At 48.2% G+C, this 26,298-nt stretch overlaps 1 protein-coding gene across 2 annotated transcripts in view; it reads left to right on the top strand.

Moving 5' to 3' along the window:
• Cntnap2 (contactin associated protein 2) overlaps positions 1-26,298 on the top strand; it is a 1,961,892-nt gene that overhangs the window by 1,891,359 nt on the left and 44,235 nt on the right. The window contains exon 22 of one of the 2 annotated variants that reach the window (XM_047561470.1): positions 4,225-4,705. The exons of the other annotated variant lie outside the window; for it this stretch is intronic. Coding sequence (XP_047417426.1) covers positions 4,225-4,412 — 188 coding nt within the window. The 3' untranslated portion in view covers positions 4,413-4,705. Of the gene's footprint in view, positions 1-4,224; positions 4,706-26,298 lie in introns of those variants that run through there. 2 annotated transcript variants of the gene reach the window in all.

Raw genomic sequence — 26,298 nt, 5'->3', positions numbered from 1 at the left:
ACACAGGCCCTGTTGACACTTTTTGAATGCAGAGTGCTAGTGGAAATCATCATCCGGTTGCCCAGCCCTTGAAAGGTCCAACACCAATTAGAGGACTGTCCTGGGAGGAGTGCTCCAGGCAGGACTTGACAAGAGGAAGAACAGGCAGCTAGAGGCTCATCAGCAAGGCGGCAGATAAACAGAGAAGTCAAAAGTCCTACTGCAATCTCACGCTGTGGGGGGGCCAGGAGCCTAAGAAGCTCAGAGGCACCAGTGTGCGTCGTATTAAGGAGTCATCGGCAAAGGACTACTCTCTCTGGGATAGCAAATAAGCAGAAACTGGGGGCAGCTATTTCTGCCAAAATAAGTCTGGTGCTTAAGGGTCCTTTGGATGGGGGAATCCACTCATCTGCAGTGGCTCTGCCTCAGGTGGCAGCCCTGTATTTTTTCTGAGGCCGCGACGGGGTCATTAAAGGGCTCCATTGATCCTGACAAATGCTCATAATGGTAGATGCCTTCTACCTGCATGAGATCGAAGGAGAAGCGATTTTAAAATCATGGTGTCATTCTCCTAATGATAGGTCTGTGGGAAACAAGCGTCAGTCTCCCTACGGTAAAGTGCAGTCCTGTCACTGACCTTAGTGTCAAAGCAACATTAGAGGCCCGGGCAGGACTCACACCCCCAGCGAGCACCACACAATTTTACTGTAACAGCAAATAGAATGTTGTTTGCCCTGAGCTCATTTCTAAATCAGTCTTCCTCAAGAGGTAAGGGCAGGAATGTTTCTTGGTCCAGGAGGGATGGCCCTTTCATCTAGTCCCCTCAAGGCCGCCAGCTTTGGGAATACTTTCCTGGGAAGGTGGCTGAGGTGGCCATTCCCCTGAGAGAGGGTCTCCCGAGGAACTTTAAGATCAGGAGAGTCTCTGCAGACCGGTCAGTTGCAGCGAGAGATATCTGAGTCAGCTGGCTCACATTCCACCTCAGTCCAACTGTCATAAAGATCTAATCCCCTGAAACTAAGTCACCAAGCTGTCACCTGCGGGTGGCTTACCCTGTCCCTCCCATTCCCATTTCATCAGTAATTGGAGTGTTCACACCCGTCAGCTGCAGATGATGGGTATTAATGAACAGGATCCATCTGCATAGCTCGAGTGAGTTTTTGGCTTTTGGTTTTTCCCCATCAGATGTAGTGATAGGCAATAAATAGGGAAGGGGCAGGGCTACTCTCTGGTGGCCTCTGAGAAAACAAAGAGCGGCAGGGGATGAGTCAGACTGTTCAGTGAATCCCAAAGAGTCAGGAACTTCCTAAACTGGTTTGGGTGTTCCTTTCTATGTGTTGGGACACCTAGGACCCTGGGTGATCCAACCTCCCTGAAAGCCTTCAAATTAGCCCTGATTTTGACAGAGCCGATGGCACGGTTTGTAAATCGAAGAAGCACAGTTAACCTCAGCAAAAGAGCTCCCTGGTCCAAATGGGTGATTACGTACTTCTTTCCATTAGGGGCTACAAACTCATCAAGATTCCACATCCCACTCTTGAGTTTGAATCTCCATATGACAAGAAGGGGTTACCACAAGAAAGGGGTGGGAAAGAGGCACATGATCAGAGAAAAATAGATCCAAAGAATAAAACCTCCATCTTAATGACTCAGCGTACTAACCCCGAACCACATTTTCCAAGGTACCTGTGACCCAGGCATGAAGAAAGGACGCCCCACATGGCTTCTCCTGAAGGGCTTGTTTTAACGACTTTCCAAAGGGGCACTGCTTTTGATTGCATTATAAGCTACTATCGAGGAAATTATGATCTCAGATACTATTTGTCAATGTAGGCCATTTGTCGATGAGTGGAGAGACTGATGAATTGGCTATTAACATAGATAAGAAAGCATATTGATTCAATCGACTTCGTATTTAGTAATATGCTAGACAGCAACAATGCACACAAAATACACTCCAGTGGAGAACCATGTCTTTCTTTATATTTCAGTAAGACTCTTGCTTGTCTCGTTGTGGCAAACGAGATCAAGGCCACCATTCCACAGAGCTGAGCACCCCGTTGTGAGCATGTCTTTACATGCAAGTGAATTGGAGGGAAGTGTTTATAACTCTCCCCAAGCACAAATAACCATGATAGCCAAACCCTTTTTCTTTTTGTATCTCTGAACTTCATCTCCTCATCTTGAAAGCCTCATAAGGGGAACCCATCTGCTAGGTAGAACTGCAGCTTTTGTGATTTATATTTAAGTGAGCACATTCTTTTTCATCTGGAGAGGACAACCTATTGCCTTGATTCCCCAAGGGCAGCCTCAAGGGTTCTTATCCAATACGGCTGCACTGGAGGGGCTGTCCCTGCCCGCTGAGCTCACAGGGACACTCCTGAAGTTTTCCCCTGAGCCACAGGACCAAAGGCTGGAGCTCAGGAAACTCAGACAGACAAGCCTCATTTTCTCTAGAATTCTTTGTTTGCCTGCTTTCTTTTTTCGTTGGGCCCTGGGCTGTGGGAAGCAGCAGCAGGTGGTAGGAGGGCCTGGGTGGAGAGCTGAACGGAAATAAATAATTGTCAGTTTCCTGGGGTGCACCTCACCTGCGCCAGACTTTAAGTCAGACCTGGTGACTGTCATTAAAGCACTTACAATCTAGACCAAGACATGTAAAAATTAATATAGTATTTGGTAGAAAGTAAGAAGGATTTATCTAAGCAACCTCTCCGTCAGGGGCTGGCTTTGACGGCAGTGTAAGCCGTTCTGGAATTACTGATGATCTAAGATCCACCCATGTCAACGAGTGAGCAGTGATGAACTGGCAGATTGCGTGACATGTACCCTTGCGGAGTGAAGAGAGGCTTCTTCTAACAGGGGAGGAATGTCTGGCGGGGCCCCAGGAGACTGCTAAAAACCAGCAGCAATGTGGAGCAGCCAGAGTGGCTGCAGACGGCATGACATCGGGTTAAGGACCTGGGACTTTTATTTGGTAGGCAGTGGAGAGCGGCTGCAACTTCTCCCAAGCAGTGGGGTGCAACAGGAAGGCAAGAGACCGAGGGAAGGGGGAAATCCGAGTGGAGGGGGTTTAGACTTCAGATTCCAGAGAAAGAAGCCTGTCCAAGCAGCCAAGAGGGAGTTGGGCTCCGACTCAGCCCTGCAGGGTTGCAGTGCTGGTGGGAATGCTCCACAGCCGGGCTGGGGTGGACAGAGGCTGGTGGTAGGGGGACCCGGTTAAGGGACCTGGAGGAGCTTCCACAAAGCTTTACTTTTCCAAAGGAAAAGATGATTTTCCAACAGTCAGATTTATCAAGCAATGTTATTTGTCAACAGACCTCGGTTGTCTCCCACTTAAAGGAAGCGGTACCTAACACTGTGTCCAAAACCTCTCCGCGAGGCAAAGTTGGGCTGATACAGAAGTTGGGTCCATGCTCCCAGCCAAGGAGCAACATCTGTTGACATCCCAGGTGGGGGACTCGTACACTTACAGAACGTACCAACGCCTTCCGCTCACCGTTATCTGGACATGCTGAGAATGAACTCCCCTGGTCACAGATGGAGCTTCTCACTCTGGGCTCATTACTTTGCAATGAAAGGAGAGAAGAAAGAAACAGAAGGAAGGAAAATAAACATGATCATGGATGAACCACAATGGAATTCTAGCTGAGGTTCAGCAGGAGAACTGCACATTCTTGACATTTGGGGGAAGTTGTCACGAAAGCCTTGTGACCATGTGCCAACCCCAAGCCTGCAACACAGGCCAACCTGACGTCTGCACTCTGCTTTGCCACTTGAGGCATTTCACCCTCTGTGAACTTCAAGGGAAGCCCCAGCAATAAGGGTCATTGGAACGTTCCTGCCGAAGCCTGAAGCCCAAGCCTACCAGCTTTCGAGCATAAAATAGAAACATACTTCTAGACATAAACATAGACTTACTTCTAACCTCCCCAGGACAACAGTTTTGGAGATAATTCTGTTATAATAAAAGATGGCAAAGAAATGAACTTCCCTCCGAGTTGTCCTTGGGCGTGTCCCTCATAGTTTTGTCTGGAACCCAGGGGTTGCTGACCTTCTTTTCAGGCCTCCACCACCTGGTTAGACGTCAATTTATCCACCCTTCCATCTCCTCTCCTTCTGCAAACTTGACCCTCCGAGCTGATCTCCTAGCCGTTGCCTCCCTAAATGTATTTTTCCTTGTCTCCAACTTCGGTTCAGGGACCATCACCTCAGGGACCCTCCTCCCATCCTTCTCTTTCCCTGCAGGGCCGGGGTCTCTCCTGGACATTGCTGTACCTGATCATCTTCCATTTGACATGAATGAAGGAACAAATGCTGAGGAGGATGAGCCATGGAGGAGGGCATTTGCCTTCTCTAGGGCCCAGGGGCAGCTGGCCTGGCCTGCAGCAACTGACCTCCTGGATTCTTCATGGAAGCTTCACTCTCTCCCTTGACATAAATGGAGACCAAGCATGAAACAGCACCTGCCTATTGACTTCCAGAGGGTTCCAATGCAATGTCTGCAGCTGCTCCCTGCCTGCCGCCTCTGCCCCTTACACATCCCTTTCAGACTCCCTCACTGAACGTAGCCCTCGGGATACACTGTCTTATTGTTCCTCTGTTCCATGGCCATCCAATCACACCCCACTTAAGCAGACCAAGGACTGATGTCTCCAGAACACTATTAGAATAGGTGCTCACTGGATTTGCTTTTGTTTGGCAAATTGCTCCCAACCCAAGAAGAATATTTTGTATTCATTACCTCTCAAGATTTGTGGATTTCAATTGTCGGTGTGTTAGTTAGCTTTCCACTACTATAGTGAAATACCTGAGACAAATAACTTATAAAGAGAAAAGGATTATTTGGGTTCTCAGTTTGAGGTCCTAGTCCAAGATCTTGGGGATCCATTGCTTTGGTTCTCTGTGAGATGTAACTGATGCCCGGGATGGGGACTGTGTAGCAGTGCAAACTGCTCACTTCATAGCCAAGAAGCAAAAGAGAAAGAGGAAGTGTAATACAAAGCAAAGCCGATCTCCCACCCATTCCATTGCACCACAACCTAACTTGCCAGTCTGAAAGTTGCTCTGCCCACCACTTACATTGCAGGAATTTCCGGTCTACGCTACAGTCATTTCCTGCTTCCCAGTTATATCCTAGTTTGTCAGTCTGAACATGCTAGCTAGCTATTGGTTCATCAGTCAGCTTGCAAGTATTCTCCTCTGCTATTGGTTCCTTCCAGCCGGGGAGATTCCAATATCTGGGAGAAGCATCCACGCCATCTTTCTCTTTCCCTTCTTTCCAGCCCTGGAGCAGACGCGCTAGTCGTCTGCATAATAAAGTCTCTTGCGTGAGGTTCTGTGTCCCTTGTGGATTTCTGGGAGCTATTGTTGAGCCCAAATCAGACCGGGCTTATGGAGCGCCAGTTCTGTCAGAAGGGCTAGAGCCACCGCCGGTCGGAGCTGAGCTGCATTTTTCCTTACAGGAAGAAACTGGGGTCACATGATCCCCTTATAGGACATGCCCCCAATGACCTAAGGATATTCTACTGGGCCCCACTTCCTAATGGTTCCACCATCTCCCAATAGTGTCACCCTAGGAACAATCTTTCACACATGGGCCATCAACCTTTGGAGGACACTTACCTAAACTATGGCAGGCTGGAAACTCAAGGATTACAGCAGAATCAGAGAATTCAATCTTGGGATGACAGAGTTCCACACCCCCTTTGCTGTCTCCCACCTCCCCTTCTCCTGGAGACCTAAACCTCTCCAGGCCAGGTCCACCCACATGGACCTTCTGACACTGGTCCAGAGTTCAAGGGTGAGATATCTGTTTGAGGTCACCTGTTTCTGTGTTGACGGAAGGTATTTAGGGTCTTGGAACATTGTGAAGGAATGGGTGTCCACCTTAACATCCTGTCACAGAGCACAGTGTGAAACTAAACAGCACCCAGCTGAGAACCAGCCAGGGCTACTTATTCAGAACCTGCCATAGCACAGTCCACCACCAGCACTGGAGTTTGGCAGGAAATCAAAGGCAAGCTGGGGAAAGGCAAGCTTCACAGTGGAAAAGAGGGACATCTCAGGTGTGCCCTTGGGGGAGGCTGTGACCTGGGGAAGCTGGAGTGGCTGACTGCAAGCCCCACATCTCATGCTGTTGGCCAGGGAGATAGACGGGGCTTTCTCTGGTTGGTCTGAAATTGGAAAACTTGTACAAAACTTAGGCAATCTGGCACTTGTTGAAGTCCGAGCTGTTTGGGGCTGATGGCTGCAGAGGTTGTGCTTTGGCTTCCTGGACTGGTTGCAGCAGGTTGTGATGGTGTCCCATTGTCACATGTGGCCTGGCTGTTGCCCATGTGTCTGCTCAGTCCCTCATTGTTCAACGACCCTTGGGCCATGAACTCACAGGCAGCATTTCACAGGACCTGGGAAGTGGAGATGGCTTGGTGGTACCCAGAGGTCTGGTCCACCTTCCAACAGGGCAGATCAGAGGGACTTCATTCAAATACCCAGGCACCTGACCCAGTGTCACTTTCTCTAAAAAGACCCCAACTACCCATGGGTATCAAATTTGTCCCACCGAATTCTGCACCACTGTGTTCTCCAGCTACATTAGTGGGTCCACTCTGAGATTGTTGTTCTAAGAACCCGGAGCCTGGGCCAGAAAACTTGTAGGTTCCCTAGGACCTCAGGGATTCTCTGGTGTTTCTGGAAACTGCTGGAAGCTTCTAAGTTTTTTGCCAGTCAGTTAAAAACTTCAACTCCATTTCTATATAGTCTACATTGAAGGAGAGCAGGAGAGATTATAGCAGAATCAGAAACTCTAGAAAATGTCCAGAAGGAAGTTAGAGCTGTCAGAGAGTCCCTGGGAGGCTAAACACATCCTGGAAGTTAGAGCTGTCAGAGAGTCCCTGGGAGGCTAAACACATCCTGGAAGTTAGAACTGTCAGAGAGTCCCTGGGAGGTTAAACACGTCCTGGTCTATTCATCCCACAAGCAGCCATCAAGAGCCCACCGTGGTCCCAGCACTACGGCAAGTGGGGACAGTCTTGCACTGTTGGGGTTTTGAAGACCTAGAAAATGGTGCAGACAATGGCTCATGGTACCATAAGGAGACAATAGGAGTCGAAGGTGGCCCCAGGACTCAAGAGTTGAAGGTCCAGGATTGTGCTCTTGGAAGCCACAGGGACTTGGAAGGGAGTCGAAGGGGAAGGTCAAGAGGCAAAGCACCTGATGGGCTTGTTGTGCTTAGTAGTCTCACTAAGCGGTTCCATGGGACTATGGCGTTCCCAGTGCCAGCATTAGAGGAAGTGCTGTGTTCATCTCACATGAAACAAGTCTGACCGGAACATTCTTGGTCCCATTTTATACCTGACTAATTCCAACTCATCTGTAAAGTGACTAGACAACCCTTCACCCAGGAAGTTTTCCCTAGTGCTCCAAAGTAGAACAAGGGACTTCCCTGGAGCTCCCCGCTGTCCAGGGTGGAAGTCCTTGTCCCTTCCTGGGGAAGCCAGGTTGATTAAGGAGCCACCACTGTCCCAGGGCCAGCCAGCACCACCCCACAAGGGCACTCAGCAATAGACTGAAAACTGGCGAATGGAATGGTCTCGTCCCTGTTCAAAACTCTTGGTAGGTAGGAAATCCCCGGCAACCACGCCCTGCCTGTGTGTGACAGCATTTGATCTGTGGGGTGGGAGGGGAATGGAGAAAATGAAGGGGGGGGGGTATTTGTTGCAGTCATAGTTGTGTCAAATCCAGGGACTTTGTGTTTTAAAATGCATTTTACCTGGTAAAATGACAAATTCTTAGAGGAGAAAAACCCTATTAAACATTTGGCTCCACTGAGTAAAAATCAAATCAATTGCTATAGTTATTTTTAACTGTGTAACTACAGCACAGCATTGAGTGGGTGTATATTTCAGTCATGAGAATGTTATTTTTTTAATGACATAAAGTTCTAGTTATCGTATGTCCCACCTTCCAATTCTGTTCTTGAGATAATAGGATATGATGTGATGCTTTGCTCATGATTAGAGGGAGCAACCATGTGAACAGGTAGTGTAGAGGGGAAGGGATTATGTGCTTGGCCAGGGCATAAAAATGAATCAAGTCCCCCTTTGTTTCATAAAAATCTTAATCCAGAACAAGGCTTTTCTGAATTCCCACCACATCTATATATGGCAACTTATTAAAAACTGGACTTAGCTAGTAGCAAAATACAGAGCTGTGTTCTGGATACTAAAACAAACTCATTCTCCCGGCTACATAAGAAAAAATTCACACATTATTGTCAATCTGACATTGAAATAGGTTCTCTGGGGAAAGAGAGAAGCACCATTATTCATGTCGTTTAGAACTAAGCCAGGCCATCCATTGATCTTCCTCCCAGGCAGTTGGTCCCTTTTCAATGATGCTTCAGGGCATCTTGAGGGAGGCAGATGTAAAACAGTTTGACAGAATAACCGCTTTACTACACTTCTGCAGGAAAAGAAATGGGGCCGAAATCACAGAACCTTTGTAAATTGTGCATTTACAATTACTTAAGTTTAATATGTTCCTTTGTAAAAATAATAATAATAATAATAATAATAATAATAATAATAATGAAATCATTAAACTAGTTGAGGAAGCTGCATGTATTTATTGGGTCAGATAAAACCAGGAAGAGGCTCCTGTCGGTCACTGTTGGCTCAGGGTTTGGTCCTGGGTGTCCTAATCCATAAACTGAAGAATGGTAACAGACCTGCCTGATTTAGCTGTGGAGGAAATTAAACAGAATGAAGTCTGCAATGCATGTAGCAGTAACGATCAGCAAGCTCCACAGGCATGCTGTGTCTGTGCTGTGTATCCTTGTCCTGCAGGACAGAAGGTAGCACGTGGCACGGGGCAGTGTCCGAGAAATGTCTGTTAAGAGGATAGATTAAGTCAACCTGAAATTATTCTTTTACACTCTGATATTTTCATGGCTATATGATATTCCATCAGGTGGACATAATTTCCTTGACCTTTATCTCTGTGTGTTCCTGGGTGTTTAATATTCTTCCGTAATCATCACTGTGATTGGCGTCTCTCTCCATGCTGCTTTGTTTGGAGGAACAGGACTCCCTTTCGTGGTAGGAGAGCAGTCCCCTGACATCCAAAAGATGACCGCATGGGTGACATGAAGATACAGGATAAACAACCAGTCCTCTGCAATCAAAGGCAGTTGAAGGTTAGGAATGGGGCAGACCTTGGCTCTAGTGTGTTCCAAGGCTAAGGCTCGGAGAGTTGAAGCAATAATGAATGCCAGGTCAGTGACTAGACGGGTCCTAACTCCTCTCCAGAGTATCTCGGCTCTAGGGAGTGTGGGTCAGTCACCTGCACAGGCGTGTGTGTGTGTGTGTGTGTGAACTGGGGACATATTTATCACGTATGTCTTATGTTGGCTACTGATACTCACCAGCAGTAGTGCGTGTGGCACCAAGTCCGTCATTTTTCAGGTGAGATTAAGAGTCTAAGTGGTGGGCTGGGGCTCAGTGGTAGAGACTTGCCTAGCATGTGTGAGGCACTGGGTTCGATTCTCAGCACCATGTATAAATAAATAAAATAAAGGTCCATCAACAACTACAAAAAATAAAAAAGAGTCTAAGGGGGCTTTGGGGAACATTTTGGGGTCTTTTCCTAGTATTGGAATTAGTAGGAACCCGTGCGATACGCTCACACTGTCACTCTGCAAGGCTTCCAGAAACACCTCACACAGCAGCACCTACCACGGGGAAATTCACACGTGATTCCAGACACTCAGTTCAACTGCGTCACTGAGTTCACCAGGTGAGGGGAAGTGATTCCCATGGAGAAGGCTGTGAGACTATTGAGCCACGCAGAAAAGGCTGTCCCTGCAGCCAGAAGAGACACTGGGAAGTCAGGCCTCCGGCTCTTGGGAGACCGGTTTATAGGCTGTGCAAAACTGTGTGCTTTCCTAGTTTCCCAGTCTGTGAGATACAGGGGGGAACGCAGGTGGTGAACTGTGGGGAGAACTGTGCTCCTCACTGTGGGAACAGTCGTGGCCACAGTAGAAGACAGGCAGAGGCAGAGAGGGCTTTAGTCTAAACCCTTGGCTCCACAAGTGAGCACGCTGAGCCCCCAGAAAGAACCAACTTGCTCATTTCTTGTGACTGGTTAATGTCTAAGGTCACCCTGATGTCTGCTCCAGAACTTTCTGTACTGTGTGGGTCTTCCTCAACCTTGAAAGGCAGTCATTCAGGTATTCTTTTCAGCATAACAACTGTTTGCTGGAGTTCGTGAACTTTTCAAAGCAATGGGGCTAATGACCCACTGCAGAAGTTCCAGTGACGTTGTGAAGGCATTGTACATTCCCAAAGACTGACAGCACTGTGACTGAGACCAGTCTTCTTATTTAGCTGAAGTTCTCACTTGATCCCTAACCTGGGATTCAGGCACGTCAGGAGAAAGGAAGGTCCAGGTCCAAGGGCTTCCTGGGCTCTTGGGAAGAACTCTGCAAGGAAGAGCAGAGGCTTTCTGGGCAGCATGACAACAGTCAATCAAGTGGCCTAACACATATGATTAAGTCCTGGGGAAAGTGGGCTATTGGCCCACAGGGAAATTTGCTGCACAGTAACTGGGCCAGGCAAAGGAAAAACGGGGAGTACGTGGACCCTAGTGAGCAAGGTCAGGGAGACAGATTCCCCAGGTAGTTGGGAGCAGTGCATGCTGGTGGGCCCAGAGTTCTGCAGCCCTGAGAGAATTCGAGAAACTTCTGCAAGGGTCACAGTCTGCACCAACCACTTTAGCTGTGCCAGCTGAGTGCCCAGGCTGGGACACTAGAGGCCAGCAGAGAGCCTCAGGGCCAGCATACCTTTGCCAGGCCCAGAAGTGTCACCACCACCTCTCTTCTCAAGGAGGAAGAGATTAACAATGCTTTATGCCGGAAGAGAGGGGTGCCCAAGCAAGGCCTGCCCGCAGACCCCCCAACACCACCAATCACCAGGGGAGATTCAGGGGGAGTGGAAAGGAGTTCCTGAAAAGACAGCTGAGGAAGACCTGCCTCGTCAATACCAGGATTCTTACTTTAATCTGGGGCACTGTCCCCCTGTCCTTGTCTGAGGTGGAAGCACTCAAATTCGGGGAAGACAAAACATCGGGAGCTGGGAACCTTCTCCTCGTGTTTGCACTCAGCCAAATTCCCTCTCAGCTGCGTCGTGTCTGGAGGAAATAGAAGTATGACCAAGCTGATTTGTATTCTGCCAACTAAGGGAAAATATAATTAACACGGCAGCCGGGCTCAGCAGAGCCCATGGGCAAGTCCCAGGAGGAAAGGGCTGCTGCAGCAAAGGCCACTGCGCTCTAACCCCAAGGATGGTCCCCCTCTGATGCCTACAATTAAACAAAAGGAAAAGACCGTGAAGCCTGGGCTCTCCGGCCATTAAAAAGAACCCATAGCCCCAGAGTGAGCCTGGGACTCTTGCAGACCGAGAAAGAGCTTGCCACCTCCTGCTGCCAAATTCTGCCAATCCCTGCTCAGGCCTTCATGAGGCACCTCTTCCCACAGCAAGGGACAGATGCGGCACCTTCTAGCAGAGACAGGAGACCTCCCACACCAGGAAGGAGGGAAGCCACCTGCTGTATCATATCAGCTTATAATTACGTGTCAAGGGACAGATCAGGCAGAAACTAGTAACCACCAAGAATTGGATTGTGAGGGCAGGAATGGTCCCCAGCCTGCTCCCCAGCTAATCTCCTTCCAGAGGAAATGCAGGAGAAAACCACCTCCTGGTGCATTTAATGGCCCTTTCTTTCCCTCTTGTGACTTAACATTCATATTTAGAGACTATTTGCTAAGATTTTTATTGACTTAACCTTAAGTTAGCCTTTTTGATAGGTTCAACTGTAGTACTCTCTAAATTTTTCAATTATTCTACCTTTTTTATTTTCATGGCCTTAACAAATGAGTGCTCAGCTTCTATGTCTTTCATGCAGCTGCTAAAACTAAGAGTCTGGGAGTGCGTTGTCTGCCCCGATCTGCCCTCCTGCACATGGGTATTGGTGTCTATCTCCTGCTCTGAGATCTGAATCTCAGGCATCACTACATTGTTAGGCTTAAATATCTACCTTTTATGATGAGACGAGATTCATTTATTCTGTTCATTCTTCAAAAACCTAAAGAATATCAATATCAAATATGAAACCAGGGTCAGCAATGTCTCTAATTGGTTCTATCTTATTTCACACGTCTGAGGTTAAGAGTTAATAAACTCAAGGATACAAATATAATTTTAGGTAAGATAATAGCTTAATTTCAGTTTTATTAAAATGGTGATATTCATGAAATAACATGACACAGTTTCATCTAGTTTCATCTAGAGAAATGTGGAAGGAAGAACCAAAGGGGCTAAGAACCTACAATGGTAGTGGCCGAGGCTGTAAGTGTGCAGAGGCTGTAAGTGTGCAGAGGCTGTAAGTGTGCAGAGGCTAGCAGGCCTCTCTTGTTGATAAGTTCTAGCGGTGTTGGGTTTTGTTTTGTTCTGAAGGGCCAATTGCTTTTAAGAAGAGATTATTCAATGGGAAGTCTGCAAGTACCAACTGGATTCTATCGATCCACACTTCCTGTCTGATGCATGAAAGAGAATAGAATCCAAAATAATAATGTCAACAGTGTTAAGCCATTTAAATAATTCCCAAGAAAATGCAGACAAGTTTTCTGTTGTCTCTCAATCTGGAACCATCATTAAAGACCTTACTGTCATAGAACCGATATCCAAAACAGAACATGTAAGAGCTACTGATTTGATCTTAAATTTTAATCATTCTTTAGAAAATAAGTCTTTCCTATGCTTTCCAATATAAATCACTCAAGTCCATTGCCAGAATTCCAATAGTGAGGTAAGAAACCTGCTGGGCTTATCTTTGCTCACCCTTTGCTAAAATATCCCTTGCATTTGTCAACCGTGAGACTGGGAAAATTCACTTCTCTGGGCATTGAAGATGCCCCAGACAGAAAGGATAGCAGTCTGTCTCCCACAGGTGGCTGTAAGGTTAAAATTAAGTAACACCCATGAAAGAGTCCAGCTGAGTAGCAGTCACTTATTCACTCATTCAAGAGACTTTCATTGATTGGCTGCAGTACCTGTGCATTAGGTTAGGTGCTGGGGAGATGCTGGTAGCCAGCCTAAGAGGACACTGGTGATTTCCCCTCCTTCTTCCCAGCACTGCAGCCCAGACAGCCTGCTGCACCTGGCCAGGTCCCTGGTGGATGCTCTCCCTGTGCTCACTACCCATCTCCCTCTGCTCCCTGAGTCTCTAGGGGGCTTGACTGTAGCACCCAAGGAAAGTCCTCACAAACCCAAGCAGCTTCCTCTGACCCTGATGGCCTGCCAGCCTGCCATCCTGGCTCCTAACAAGGGCATCAGGTCACTTCCTCCCTGCACCTGTAGAATTTTCCTGTCCTAGAAACAGTGTGTTGCTCTGGGTTTGGTGGTCCAAACTTCCCAGTACTGATGCTAGTCTTCTTCAAAAAATGGCCAGGGAAGCTCCTTAGATGTGCAGACTGTCTAACCCAACTGTGGACCTACTGGGAATTGGGCACTGTCTGTGAATCCAGTTTGAGAAGACTGCTTTCAGCTACCAGATCTGTTGTGTTTGTTCTCAGGTCAGCAGGTGCTTCCCTCTGCTGCTTTGTCTATGACCTGGCCCTTCTTTCCTGCTTCTGGCCCACAGCCTTGCTACAGATCTTTCTGGTCTCTTGCATGGAATCCATACTCACTGCCATGGAGAATAAAGAAGGAATGGGTCTCTATGTATTGCTAGGCAGCTGCTGACCCTGCACCACGCAGAGGATAAGTCTACCATTGGACACTTACCTGTTAAATTCCAAGCTCATGACTGGTTTCTCTGCAGTGAATAAGCTTAATCATGACCCTGCAGGGCCTTCTGAGATGAAGGAGAAAGAGGAACAACTGATCTCAGTGACTTAAAAAGTCCTTAAACTTGATAAATTAATTAATCTTTATTATGTAGCTTCAGCATGTTCTTAAAGTTTACAGACAGTAAAACTCACCCTTTTAAATGTAGAGTTACATTCATTTTGACAAACATATATATCCAGTGCCACCGCTGTAACCAACCCAGAACTATTCCATGGGCCCAACTCCCCTGGCACCTCTGTAGTCCATAATCCAAATGTCCCTCCCCCACCAAGCCTCCACATCAGCCCCTGCCCTTTGCAAACTCCTGTCTCTGATATTGCCTGACAATTTGGTGGGGAGCAGGGGAAGAAGTCATTGCTACTGGACCCTAAAGCACAGCCTCTGCCTGAGTAAGCCTCCCCTTGCCTCCTTCCCACTGCCCCTGCCTCTTCTTGCTCTGAGAAGCAACATAGAGATGACAGAAAAAGACTTGATTTTATAGGATGCCAAAATACTCAGATGCTTCTGGGAGTGTGGGCCAAATGAACCTTCCCAAAGGAGAGGGGAGGAGGAAGGGGAAGAAAAAGAAAGAAAGAGACAGCAGGAGGGGTGCCCACCCAACCAGAAGTGGAGTGTTAAGAGGTAACCAGTGTCCTAGGAGGGATGGGACCGCCCAGCTGTTGAGCAAGACTGGAAAGCGAAGAGGTCAGTCTGAGTTCAAGGAAAATCAGCAAACATTCTATTTTTTCCCGATTCCAGAGTACCAAATGTTCCACTCAGGAACGGTCCCTATGGAACCATCTCTGAGTCTCTTCCCCACCTACAGCATCAGTACAGCAACCCTTTCCTGGCTAATGCTGCTATCGATGCCATCCAGGAGAGACATCATCTTCCTGGAAGTGAAAACCGAACCATGAATAAAGTTTCATCCCCAAAGGTCAGGGTGTGCGGCCTTCCTTGGAGATCAGCAGAATCGCAGACCTCTAACCTTGAGGGCCTCTGAGGCAGACATCAGAAGAGGCACACTCTCTTGTGTGCTGTGTCGGGGCTGCAGGTTAAACCACATTTAAAAAACAAAACTCCAGTCCATGTATTAGGCCTCTCCTCGGATACGGTAGCGCGGCTGCCCCTGTACAGTCGGACCCGCTGCCAGAGCCTCAGACTCCGCTCCGTGTTTTCCATCCTCCCTCCACCTGCCTCTCCAGCCCAGAGTTTGAGCCGGCGAGGTCGCAGCAGCCTGCAGGAATTCCAGCTGCAGGCGACAAAGGAGGGTGCTTGCAGCCCGGGAAGTCTGTCTGGCCGGTGGGACATCCACCTGCATAGCAAAGGCGAGCTGCACACCTGAGCCAGGGCGGACGGGGAGAGAGGCAAGTATTGCATGCCGCCGGCTCCCACCCAGACGGGTGCTGCGCCGGCCGGGGCGCGCGGGAAAGCGCGCTCGGGTGACGGACGGGCGCTGCGCCGGGATCCGCGTCTCCGCCAGCGCTGCTTTTGTAAGAGACCTCTGATGCTCAGTCTCTTCTCCGCAAGGCCGGTGTCCTCTGGGGAGCAGGACCCCCGGGGCCGCATCGCTCAGAGTCCCTGGCTTCGCAGTGGCAGAGCTGCCCAGGCTCCGCCGCAGGTGGCCGGCAGGGAGAGCCGGTAGAGCGTGCCTCGAGCCGCGTGCAGTGGAGCGGGTGCCGGGGCCAGGCTGAGGTCCGGGTGTGGACGGCGAAGTGTGCCGAAGGATGGTTCTCACCTTGCGCTTTCTTATTAAGTAGACCAAGTTTGTTGCAGTAACAAGGACGCTAACGAACGGTAGGAAGCGCTTCCACAAGGTCAGACGCGCGCACCCCACAGCGGAAAGTATCCCCCAAAGGGAGCAGGCTTTCATTGTCCTTCGAAATCCATCATCTCGTCAAGAAAACAGCATGACTAATATCTTGAAGGAAAATAAAGTATGCTGGTTTCCGGGATCGCTACATTAAATGTAAAGAAATCGGTCCCGATTATTTCCCCCTTTTTAAAGGCGTAAAAGTAGCGTCCAACTGCGGTTTGGTTTTTCCCCTTTTGAAACTTAGCATACTTCTTGGTTATCCCTGAAGAAGGCTTTGGCTTTTCGCCTTCCTATTTGGCAGATGGCTCTCAGGACTTGCTTTTCCCTTTGGTGACTGAAGCCCACTGTCAGCCAGGGGAGAATAGAATTGATTCCGCTTTCTCTTTGCATAATAGCTAATCCCCCCCATCAGCACCTCAGGAGTTCACAGGCTTCTGAGTCAGTGTTTCTTCCCACACACTCCATTGATTGACAGCATTAAGCCTGGAAAGGCAGCTCTTCTGATAAAGAAGGCTGAAAAATCAGGAAATCACGATTCCTGCAGATTATTTAGAGGCGTCTCCACCTGATCTATGCTGTGTTGGATGGGATGGGGGCAGAGACACCGGAAGTGTAATCACTGTGACTCCACACCCATCTTCACTCTTTCCAGACCAGGAGAGGTAGGCAGTCCTTTGTAAGGTTGTGTGGAAACTGGAAGCTACAAGTTCCTGTCACAAACAGGAGCACTGGGTGCCCCTGGGTGTTTCTTCTGAATCATCTGCCCTGGTTTCTAGCCCACAGTCACTTCTTCACCAGGAATTGTGTGAGCATCACACTGCTCAGCCCACACCCTGAAGAAATACCCCCAGTGGCCAATTAGATTCTGAAGGAACACAGCCTAACTTGGGAAGGGCTCCCTCTGTGTTCTTTCCAGATCTGCTGCATGGGTACCCCTGCCAGACCACACCCATTTGTTTGAAATGCTCAAGTTCACTACACTTAATCTATTCTGGAGGATTTCTTTCCTTTTAAATCAATGTCAGCTGTGCTACCCAGCCCCGATCCATATACTCTACCTGAAAGACTTTCTTTTATGTGTAGTTGCTGGCTGTTATTTAAATCCCAAAGCTGCTGAAAATCAGCAAAAGAACTAATAATAGCAAACTTTTACCAAAAGCTTATTGTTTGCCATTAACTACCCCAGTTTGCCATTAACTATATTGTCCCCATTAATTCTCACTCCATCCTTAAGAGTTATGTAGTATTACCCCCCATCTTACAGATCAAAAAACCAACTTCATCAGAAAGATGAATACCTGGTAAGTAGGGAGAGGAAGCAGGTGTGTCTGACTGTTCATCTCACATTTTTTCTATGCTACAATACTGCCCTAACCTTGACATTCCCGACTTCAGAGACCAGGATAAATTTGAAATAAAATATGCTGCCTTGAAGTTGTCTCCCTAGTGAAGGGGTGTACAGCAGCCTAGACAAAGTGCATTGGAATGATAGGAAACCGCTCTTTGCTGCCAGGAAGCACTGACTCTCCAGAACTACGTCGCACATTCATCTGAGTGTCTAGTTTAGTGAGAGAGAGGGAGGACCTAGGAGGCATGAGAAGGGGCAAGAGGAGAATGTCCCCGGGGTCCCCAAACAGGGAGTCTGTGTGCCAGAAGCCTTTGAGTTGTGCCCCTTGGAACTGGAAGGAGAGCAGGGGATTGATGGAGCATTTAACCCATGCATTTGAAAGGGAGAGTGTTTTATGTTTTTAATTTCTTCTCCCTGTTGGAAGCAATCAAACCCCCAAGCTATTTCTGTGTGAGAAGCTTGGGCCCCCCATGGAGAGGCCCTTCAGTGGCCATTGAGCTGCTCCAAGAAGTGGCTTACTGCCTTCTAAGCTAACTCCACCAGCTTCCAACGGGACGATATAAATGGGAAATGGCATCCTCAGTAAAGAGTGGGAAGTTCCCACACTCTGGTCACTTTCATCATTTCAAAACCCCATGTCTCTGAAAACTGGTCCCCACTTTCTTTCTACCTACAAGGAGTGGTTTGGGGAGTAAGAGGCCAGCTGGAGCCAACAAGTCTGAACTTTTAAAAATGTCTTAATATTAACATTTTTCTCATTCTAAAGTACCTGGAAGTATTGTTCTGCTTACTTCATATTAAGGCACGGTTGTGTGGCTTCAGAGGATTGAGGATACAGCCTCTATTATGCATTTTCCATTCTAAAATCTTCCTGTCAGAGCGCACATGCTCGAGAAGTTCAATGATCCCACTGCATTTTTATCTTGCTAGCTCTGTTTTCATCTTTCACCCATTCAGAAGTGGTGGTCACTCCAACAGGCACTAAATAAATGCTCACTGCTGACCTTGTTGCATCCACGGAAGGACATGGACACCGCAGTCAGGAATGGTAGAGGAAGGGAAGGTTTTCAACACTTAAGTTAGCACTTTTAGAAACAAAAACTATTTCAATCAAAATGCAAATCCTAAACCTTTCCCATTTAGAGGAGAGGACACCAGACTGAGTTTCCTTACAGTGGAAATTTAACTTGAATAAAAAAGGGCAGAGAGAACCTCTTCTGGGGAAGGCAGGATGAAGAGCCTCGGGGCTCCAGCCCACCCACCTTCACCCCCAGTAGGTTCTCTGCCAAGTTCACCATTCTGCTGAAGGCATGCTGGTCAAGTTACTTCCTGCTTGAGAACCTGCGGGGACTGAGGACTGGCTGGGCCATGTGAGGCCTCTGCAGTCCCGACTCCTTAGCTTGGCCATCCACTGTTGGGCCTGTTTCCAAACCATCTCCCCAGCCCTGTGCACAGCACTTCTCAGCCACTGGTATCTGTGCATGCGCTTCGTTTACGTCAATGTCGCCTTCCGTCTCCAGCATAGGGTTGGGTCATGCTCATCTTTCCGTCCTTCCCCTTGCCCACCTCCCTTTCTTCTGTTTGATGTTTCCGAGCACACAGCAGTTGCTCTATGAATCAGTAATTTAATTGCCAGGATTTCTTTCCCCAGGTTTATACAGATCACACCTCAGAATGCTAAAAGCATTTTTAGATGTGATCCTTAGTAATTGTGGGGAAACGGTGTAAGTCTGCAGAGGCGTTGAGAAAAGGAGACAATGAAATAACTTTCAAAATACATATTTAAAAAAAATACTTTCCAAAAAAGTACAGACTGGTAAAATGATGAGAACAAAATTCTGACATAGATTACTAAAGAGAGGGCACAGGAGAGTTTAGGAAAGACTCTTGTGACTTGTACAATCCGACACGAGTTCCCCAGTATCAACCCATCCCAAGGGAACCACTTTTCTCTTTTCATACGCAGGTTCCAAGATTAGTGCGATGGGGAATACTCAGTGTTAGAGATTTGTGACTCCGTGGTGTGTTGTGATCTCTCTGGAGTTTTGGCTTAAATAGCAGAAACTGCACATACCAGGCTACAGACCATTGATCTTGACCATGCTACAGTCAATTGATTCCAATCTAATTGTCCCCCCAGGAGGGTCATGGTGAGTGATGTCCCAGGGCAAACGTCATAAAACCTCGTCAAGTGGCCTGGATATAGCATTTCTTGGTGTCAGTGTATCTCTGCAACAATCTTTCATGGTATATTTTTTTCATTTATTGAACAACTATTTCAAGCATGTGTTGAGGCCACTGTTGTATGAAGTGCTTAACCAGTCTTTGTGGCTCAGAAGCAAATCCTGAGTTAGTTGACAGTGGAGAGAACAAAACCACGTCAAAAATTGATTGCCTGAAACTGCCTTTGGAACAGCAGGAAGTCAGTTGATCGATTAGTCCATGTGTGTCCAGGTCTCTGGGGGGTCCTTCTCTGACCGCCCTTTCTGTTATAAAACCCAGCCCAGTTTTTCCTCTCTTCCCTCACGCTGCTTTATTTTTCCTCAAGGCACTTTTCATTCTTTGCAGTTATCTTTTTCAAGTAGTTTTCAAGGTGTAGCCTTTGTCCTTTCTCCCTGAGAATGCGCTGAGAATAAGGGGGGCCTTTCCCAGCACCGGGTCTCCTGCTCTTTGCTCTTCACTTGTCGGTGACAATCAATGCCATTCCTGCTAATCAGATTTCCAGGTGGGAAGTTAGGAGGACCAGCTGACGTGGGGATAAGGGACTCCAACCAGACACTAACAGCATATGGAAAAGCACTTTGATGATCGGAAAATTATAATTAAATGTAAGTGATCATCATTATTTTAAGTGGCTATAAATCTGAGCCAAAACCAATAAAATGAAGTTATCAAGGTTAAATATAAACTAATGCATTTAGGCTCAAAAAAATCAACCACACAAGTCCAAGATGAAGAGGTGTGAGCACTGGCCACGTGGCAGCTCAGCCAGGAGAGGATGACCCTAGGGCTGCCCGGGACAACACACAGCCCCCCAGTGGCCAAGCCAACACTGGGCATCTTTGGAATGTCATCAGTTAGAGGTGCTGCATTGTAAAGTGGCCAGTGGACGGTCACACTCAGAGAACAGCAGCAGGAACAGCACAGCCTGTGGGCAAGGGGACTTGGGCAAGGGGCCTGCCTTTAACCTGCGGTGCGCACTGGAGAAGCGCACTGGAGAAGCGCATCCGGGCTCAGTTAGCCCTGCTGGTCTGCGGAAGGTGGTGGGAGCAGATTGGTAAGGATAATAACTGGAGCCCAGAGTCAGGATCCAGTAGCCCTGCGCCTGGGCAGGGACTGAGCTCGCTGTCACTAGAGGTATTTGAAGACAAGCCAGTCAGCCCTTGGGCCAAGAAATAACCAGGGAGAGGGACCTGACTTTAGGCTAGAGCCGACCCAACCCTCTGTTACTCCGCCTCTAACCGTCCTCATCTGCTTTCAACTTGAGGATTTTCCTTCATCCAAACTGGTTCTTCTTCTACTCGGTCTGACGGGGGATTGAAATGACACTTAGCATGCTTAGCAACCTGTGTGAACTCTGCTGGGCTTTGGGGTCCCTTGTCATGGTTAATTTAGTAATTCCCTCCCATCCCTATCAACCTGCCCTCTGCCTGCCGCAGAGTGGGAGGGCTTCGGCACTCAGAGCCCCCGGCTCTCCCCAGCTGGGTGCTGTGAATAATCACGGGACTCCCTCACCTTTTCATGGTTTGCTGGTGAGTCAGAGCTGTCCCAGAGGACTTGAGTGGCACTTAAACTCTTGGGTATCAAGTGACTACATTTTCCCTAAAACAAAAAAAGAGAAAGAACAACTTTAAAATGCAACTTCGATGTGTTGTATGAGGCATCCCTTGTTGTCTCTTCTGCACCTCAGAATTTCAACTTTTTCAGAATACATGGAAGTTCTCACTTCCTTTGTAATGTGACGTGTAAGAAGACTGTGATTACTCATAGCCTGTACCATTTGTGATCACAGACACATTTGTAAATGAAGGGAGTCTGGCCCCCAGGATTCAGCATCATTGGCTCTCTTACACAGATCTGATAATACTGGACGGTCACCTCTAATTTTCAGGTTACAGGTTTCATGGAAGTAAGGATAAAACCCAATAATGCTTCACCCAGTTTCCCTCCCAAACATGACAAAAAGAGAAAATCAGTCATCCTCAAGGAAAAATGGTGGAAAGGGGCCTCTGTGAGGCTTTCGCAAGGAAATGAGTAAATGACAGAGCAAACCTGAAATGTGGGTGGGAGCCCCCGGGCTGCGCAGCAAGAATTAACCCCGCGCGTTGCTTTCCTGCCCTTTGTGCCCCACCTCTTTGCCACCTAAACAAAACCCTCTTTGAAATATCTGAAATAAATGAAATTGTCCGTGTTTTTTTCACCCAGAGGAACCCGATCTTGCGGTGGCTTGACTGTCAGAGTCACCGTGCCCTCTGGAGTAAGCCAGGCACACTGAAGCCACACTAGCCCTTCCCCGCCGCAGACATTCTGGGTTTTCACTGATTCAAACCTCACTCCCAACTGTTTGTTTCCCCTGTGTTATCAGCGCATCTATTTCTGGGTAAACTTTAGAAACCCTCTCTCGTGTCTCCTTGCAAACCCCCTGAGTGAGCGTATCTGGAAATAGTGTCCGTGCGGGCTAGTTCGTTCTCCCCGCCCTTAAGCACTTGCAGTCTGAGACCATTTCCCCACAGAGGAGTCAGAGAGAGCCCGGCTGTGCACTGGTGCCAGCCCCTTTCCCAGTGAGGAGAGACCCAAAGTCCCCCCTCTGAGGGTGAGAGAAAAAGCAAACAAAGATGAGTGTGTCAGTCAGGGTTCGCTAGAGGAACAGAATCAACAGGAATTGTGATTATAAATGGGGATTTATTAGATTAGCTTACACAACCAGAAGCTGGATAGTCCACAATGGCCGCCTGCAGGGGAAGGGCTGGAAGAACCAGCAGCTGCACAGTCCAAGAGACAGGAAGCCCCAAAACAAGAGGGATCAACAGTGCCAACCTAGACTTCTGGAACTCCCTGGAGAACCACTGGCAGAGCCCGCTTTGGAAGAGTGAAGCGAGAGTCCGGTATCCTCTGAGGACCGAAGCAGTGATCAAGAACCCGATCAAGAAGAACCGAGCTGCATCTGCATCTGCTTCCTTGGTCTTCCAGCTTTTATTCCATCCTATTGGGTGGTGCTGCCCACACTTAGGGAGGGGCTCCACTTCAGTTCCTATCCCACATGCCAATCATTCCTAGACACGCCCCCATGGACACACCAGAGGCCTCTTAATCATGGGCAGCTCTTAATCCAATCAAGTTGACAATTCACATGAACCCTTACCGTGAGTAAATACATAAATGATTTAAATTGTTGATAAATACACTGAAGAAAATAAAACCCAAAGGATGACAGGCAGCAAAGCGAGGCGGAGGTGAGGCCTCTAAAAGGACTTGAAGGATGAAAGAACAGGATGTTCCTTAAAAAGGAAGAGCAGAAGCAAAGACCTGAGGCCATGGGGCTAGGATCGTGGCTCAGTGGTAGAAAGCTTGCCTAGTACATGTGAGGTACTGGGTTCAATTCTCAGCACCACATGTAAGTAAATGAGTAAAATAAAGATCCATCAACATCTAAAATAGATAGAGGCCAGATGAGGCCAGTGTTTTCCCAAACAGATGGAATATGGTGCAGCTGCAGATAACAAGTAAAGAGGAGAAAAGTAGAGACTGAGATCAGAGAGGAGGCAGCAGCCAATTTCTAAAGGAAGGAACTCATGGATCATGGAGTGGTGAGAAGTTTGGATTTTATTATGAGTTGTTAACAAGAAGTCAGTGGAGGGTTTTAAAATTTCACCTGGACTCCGTAGTTGAAAAATGGGGAGAGTATAAGTGGAGGCAGGAAGGCCAGAGGGGAGTCTTCTACCAGAGTCCGCTGGAGAGGTGTGGTGGCTTGAGCTAAAAGAAAGTTAACAGAGATGAACAAAAAAAGAGCAGATCTTGGATGTGTTTTGGAGCTATAGCTAATGCACCTACTGACAGATTCGATGTGGGGAGTGTGGAAAAGAGAGGCACAGACGCCCAATTTATGTGTTAAAACTGAGGCTCAGAGATTAAGGAATTTTGCCCAGGGTCATAAAACTGCAAATGGCAGGACCAGGACTCCAGTCTGGCCCCGTAATTCCTTGCGTAACAGCGTGATATCTGCATGAAGAAACCATAGCCTCGCCCAGTATTGGGTCTCCTGGTGTCGATCTCGGGATTTAGTGAGGTTGCTCTGTAGCAGCCAGTGTCTAATGTCCGTCCAACTGACTGGGCAGTTTGTGGTCCAGGAACCGTCGCTGTGTCCGGCAGGGTCGATGCGCTCTCTCTGACACTAGGTATTCTAGCCACAGAGTGCACTCAGCCCGGTTCCCTCAGAGGTCCTCTCATTTTCAGAACCAACATTTCCTGGTCACATCACAAGTCATTCCAGGGGCACCAGCCGCGGATCAAGTCTGTCTCCGCTCAGGGCTCTCCTTGCACTCACGCGTTCCAGGTCCATTTAATTGGTGTTTGTAGACGAGGGGTTCTTTGAGTTCTCCCCGAGACCAGAGAATGCTGTGAATTTAGATCTGGGTCCCCTGCAGATTTGCTAAGTCACTCAGAAGGATCCTGTCACCTCTGAACCATGAGGTGGCTCCACCCTTCTTATACCAGGACTGAGAACTGGAGGAAAGGAAAAAAAAGCATATATGGATCCCGCTGTTGTGGCGACATCTGCTCATCCCATCCCATAAACACTGACTCTTCCCAGAATGTGCAGAGATGGCCTGCCTCCTCCCTTCCTCCGACCACGAGACCCAGGAGCTTAGCTCCTTCCCGCTCCCAGCTGTACAGGAGGCTGGGAGCGTCACCAGATCTGGGTGGTCTGTCAAGGGAAGAGTGGACATTAGGGGCCATGGCATCTCTGCCCTGGTTGGTACGTACAGGGCTGTGCAGGAGACCAGGTGGGAGACAGGGAGGAGTAGGGAGAGGGAGGCGGATGGGCCTGTGGAAGCCGGTTACGTGAGGCTGTGTGGCCCATGGGAAGATGCGTGGATCTTGTTCTAAGAGCCTCCGGAGGCCACTGATGGGCCTCAACAGTGGAGGGACACAGTCCATGTGTAAGAGCACCCTGGCTGCCGTGTGGACAGCGGCGAGAAGGAACCAGCCGTAGCGGGAGATCATCCGGGAGACTGTTGCTCTGGGCCACCTTCAGGAGCAAGGCGGACTCGGGCTCCAAGTTACATTTCAAGAGACTGAAATGAAGACCCTGTGGGGTGCTTCTCTGAAACATGGGGAGATCCTCCGCATGGACATCTTACAGAAGAGGGGTGTAAAGGACTGTGTCCCATAGGAAGCAGACTTGAACTGTCCAGTGGGAATGTGCAGACACACTGGATCTGATCTTATTTGCGGAGTGGGGGACCCTCGCTTCTTAGGCACACAGAAGGTACGTGGGGGCAGCTGGACAGTTAGAGCCTGGGATGGGTTCCAGGTCTTGGTCGCACTCACCCACTCAACCCCACTGTGCTGCAGGGCCAGAAACTGCTCCTGGGATTTGGGGGAGGGTCAGTAGCTTGCTCAAGGTCAACTGCAGTAGTTCAGGTAGTTGCAGAGAAACTACCTGGACAGGAAGCCAGGCCTCATGGCCCGTGTCCAGCCGGATGCCCCGCCATCCTGGGCTTTCTCCTGCATCACACACGTGCAGCAAGGCTGTGGCCTCCAAGCCAGCCTCTCCCCCCACACAGGGTCCCCTGTCCCTTTCTCCAGGGTCACCTGCCATACATCAGTTACCTTATCCTCTGAGCAGGAACTGTCCAGAGTTCAAGGGTAGGTAAAGTGATTTTGAGGAATGTAAATCAAGTTCCAAAAAATGTTTTGCATTATAAAGAGAGTGGTTCAAAGGCCATATGACTTGTGAAAGTAAATGTTAGTAAAGATCCTCAGGAGGGCAGGGACCTCCTCTGAGCCCAGGCAATAAGCAGGACAGGCCCCCAGCAGGAAGCACCAGGGTCACGTCTGTAGGTAGTTGGCAGTTGCTCTGAGAAGGTCCACTGAAGAGGTCCCCTCTGAGAATGCAGGATAGGGGATGCAGGGCGGGGGGGCGGGGCAGTGGGGATTTTGTCAGGTACTGCCAGGGCACTTCCACAGAGTCATGGAGTCACATGTGATCACGCAAACGTGTGCATCATGGAGTGATCCGTCCCCCCAGCCTGGAAGCGAGCGTAGCAGACCGCCTCACTGCCCATAAATAGTCCATGTGTCTCTGAGAAATCTTCAAAAAATAGAAACAAGGCTGGCTTTGCCAGGGGGTTTGAGGGGACCTCTTCTACAAATCAACATTGTCTAATCAGATTTTAATTTTAAGCACAATGCTAGACTGGTCTACAAATTTTCTTATCCAAATGACAATACTATTAAAAGTCTCCAATAGAATTATCACCAGGAGCCTTACACTTGGGTGGGATTTTCTATTAAGTATCCTCATTTTCTGGGAGGAATTTCTCTCTCTCTCTCTCTCTCTTTCTCTCTCTCTCTCTCACACACACACACACACATCAGAAAACAAAAAAGAAATCTGTACAAACTTCAAATGTAAATGTTTTATATTTTAACTGAGATAGTTATTACAAAGATGTGCATACGCCGCAAGACTCATCAAACTGGACATTTAAAACAGGTCATTTTTGCATGCAAACTAGGCCTCAGGGAAGTTGATTCAAAGAATCAAAAGTAAGCCCCAAATTCCAATTTTATACTCCATTAGTATTTCTGTTGCAGCGTCTGGTATTGCTATTGCCAGGGATTCTCATCTGAATACAATCAGAACGGGCAGAGCTGTTGGCATCAAAATCTTCCTATACTGGAACCAAAGTTTGGCTGGGAAATTAACTTTTAACCTTAATTTCATGTTATTTTGAGATAAAAGCAACGTGTGCCTCAGAATAACACGGTTAGTTAACCCACAGCCTTGTACCATTTAGAAAGTCAGACAAACCCAGGAAACCCAAGCATTTGGTGGCAAGCCTAGCAGGTGCTGAGAGGTACTCAAGGAGACTACTGTGTCTTCTCATAAACCAAAAATAGACTGATTTTAAGCCTGTCATGCAAATACCAGCTTCCAATATTTTGAAGCAAACCTTAGTTCCAAGTACGTCTCTTCTGTCACATTTTTTCTGGTTTCTCTTCATGACGAAGGCACACTCTTCTGTGAACCATTTCTGTAGAGAAGT

The sequence above is a fragment of the Sciurus carolinensis genome, chromosome 8, assembly GCF_902686445.1.
Source record: "Sciurus carolinensis chromosome 8, mSciCar1.2, whole genome shotgun sequence".
NCBI lineage: Eukaryota > Metazoa > Chordata > Mammalia > Rodentia > Sciuridae > Sciurus > Sciurus carolinensis.
Note: the sequence above shows the minus strand (reverse complement) of the source record. Positions and strands in the feature narration are given on the sequence as shown.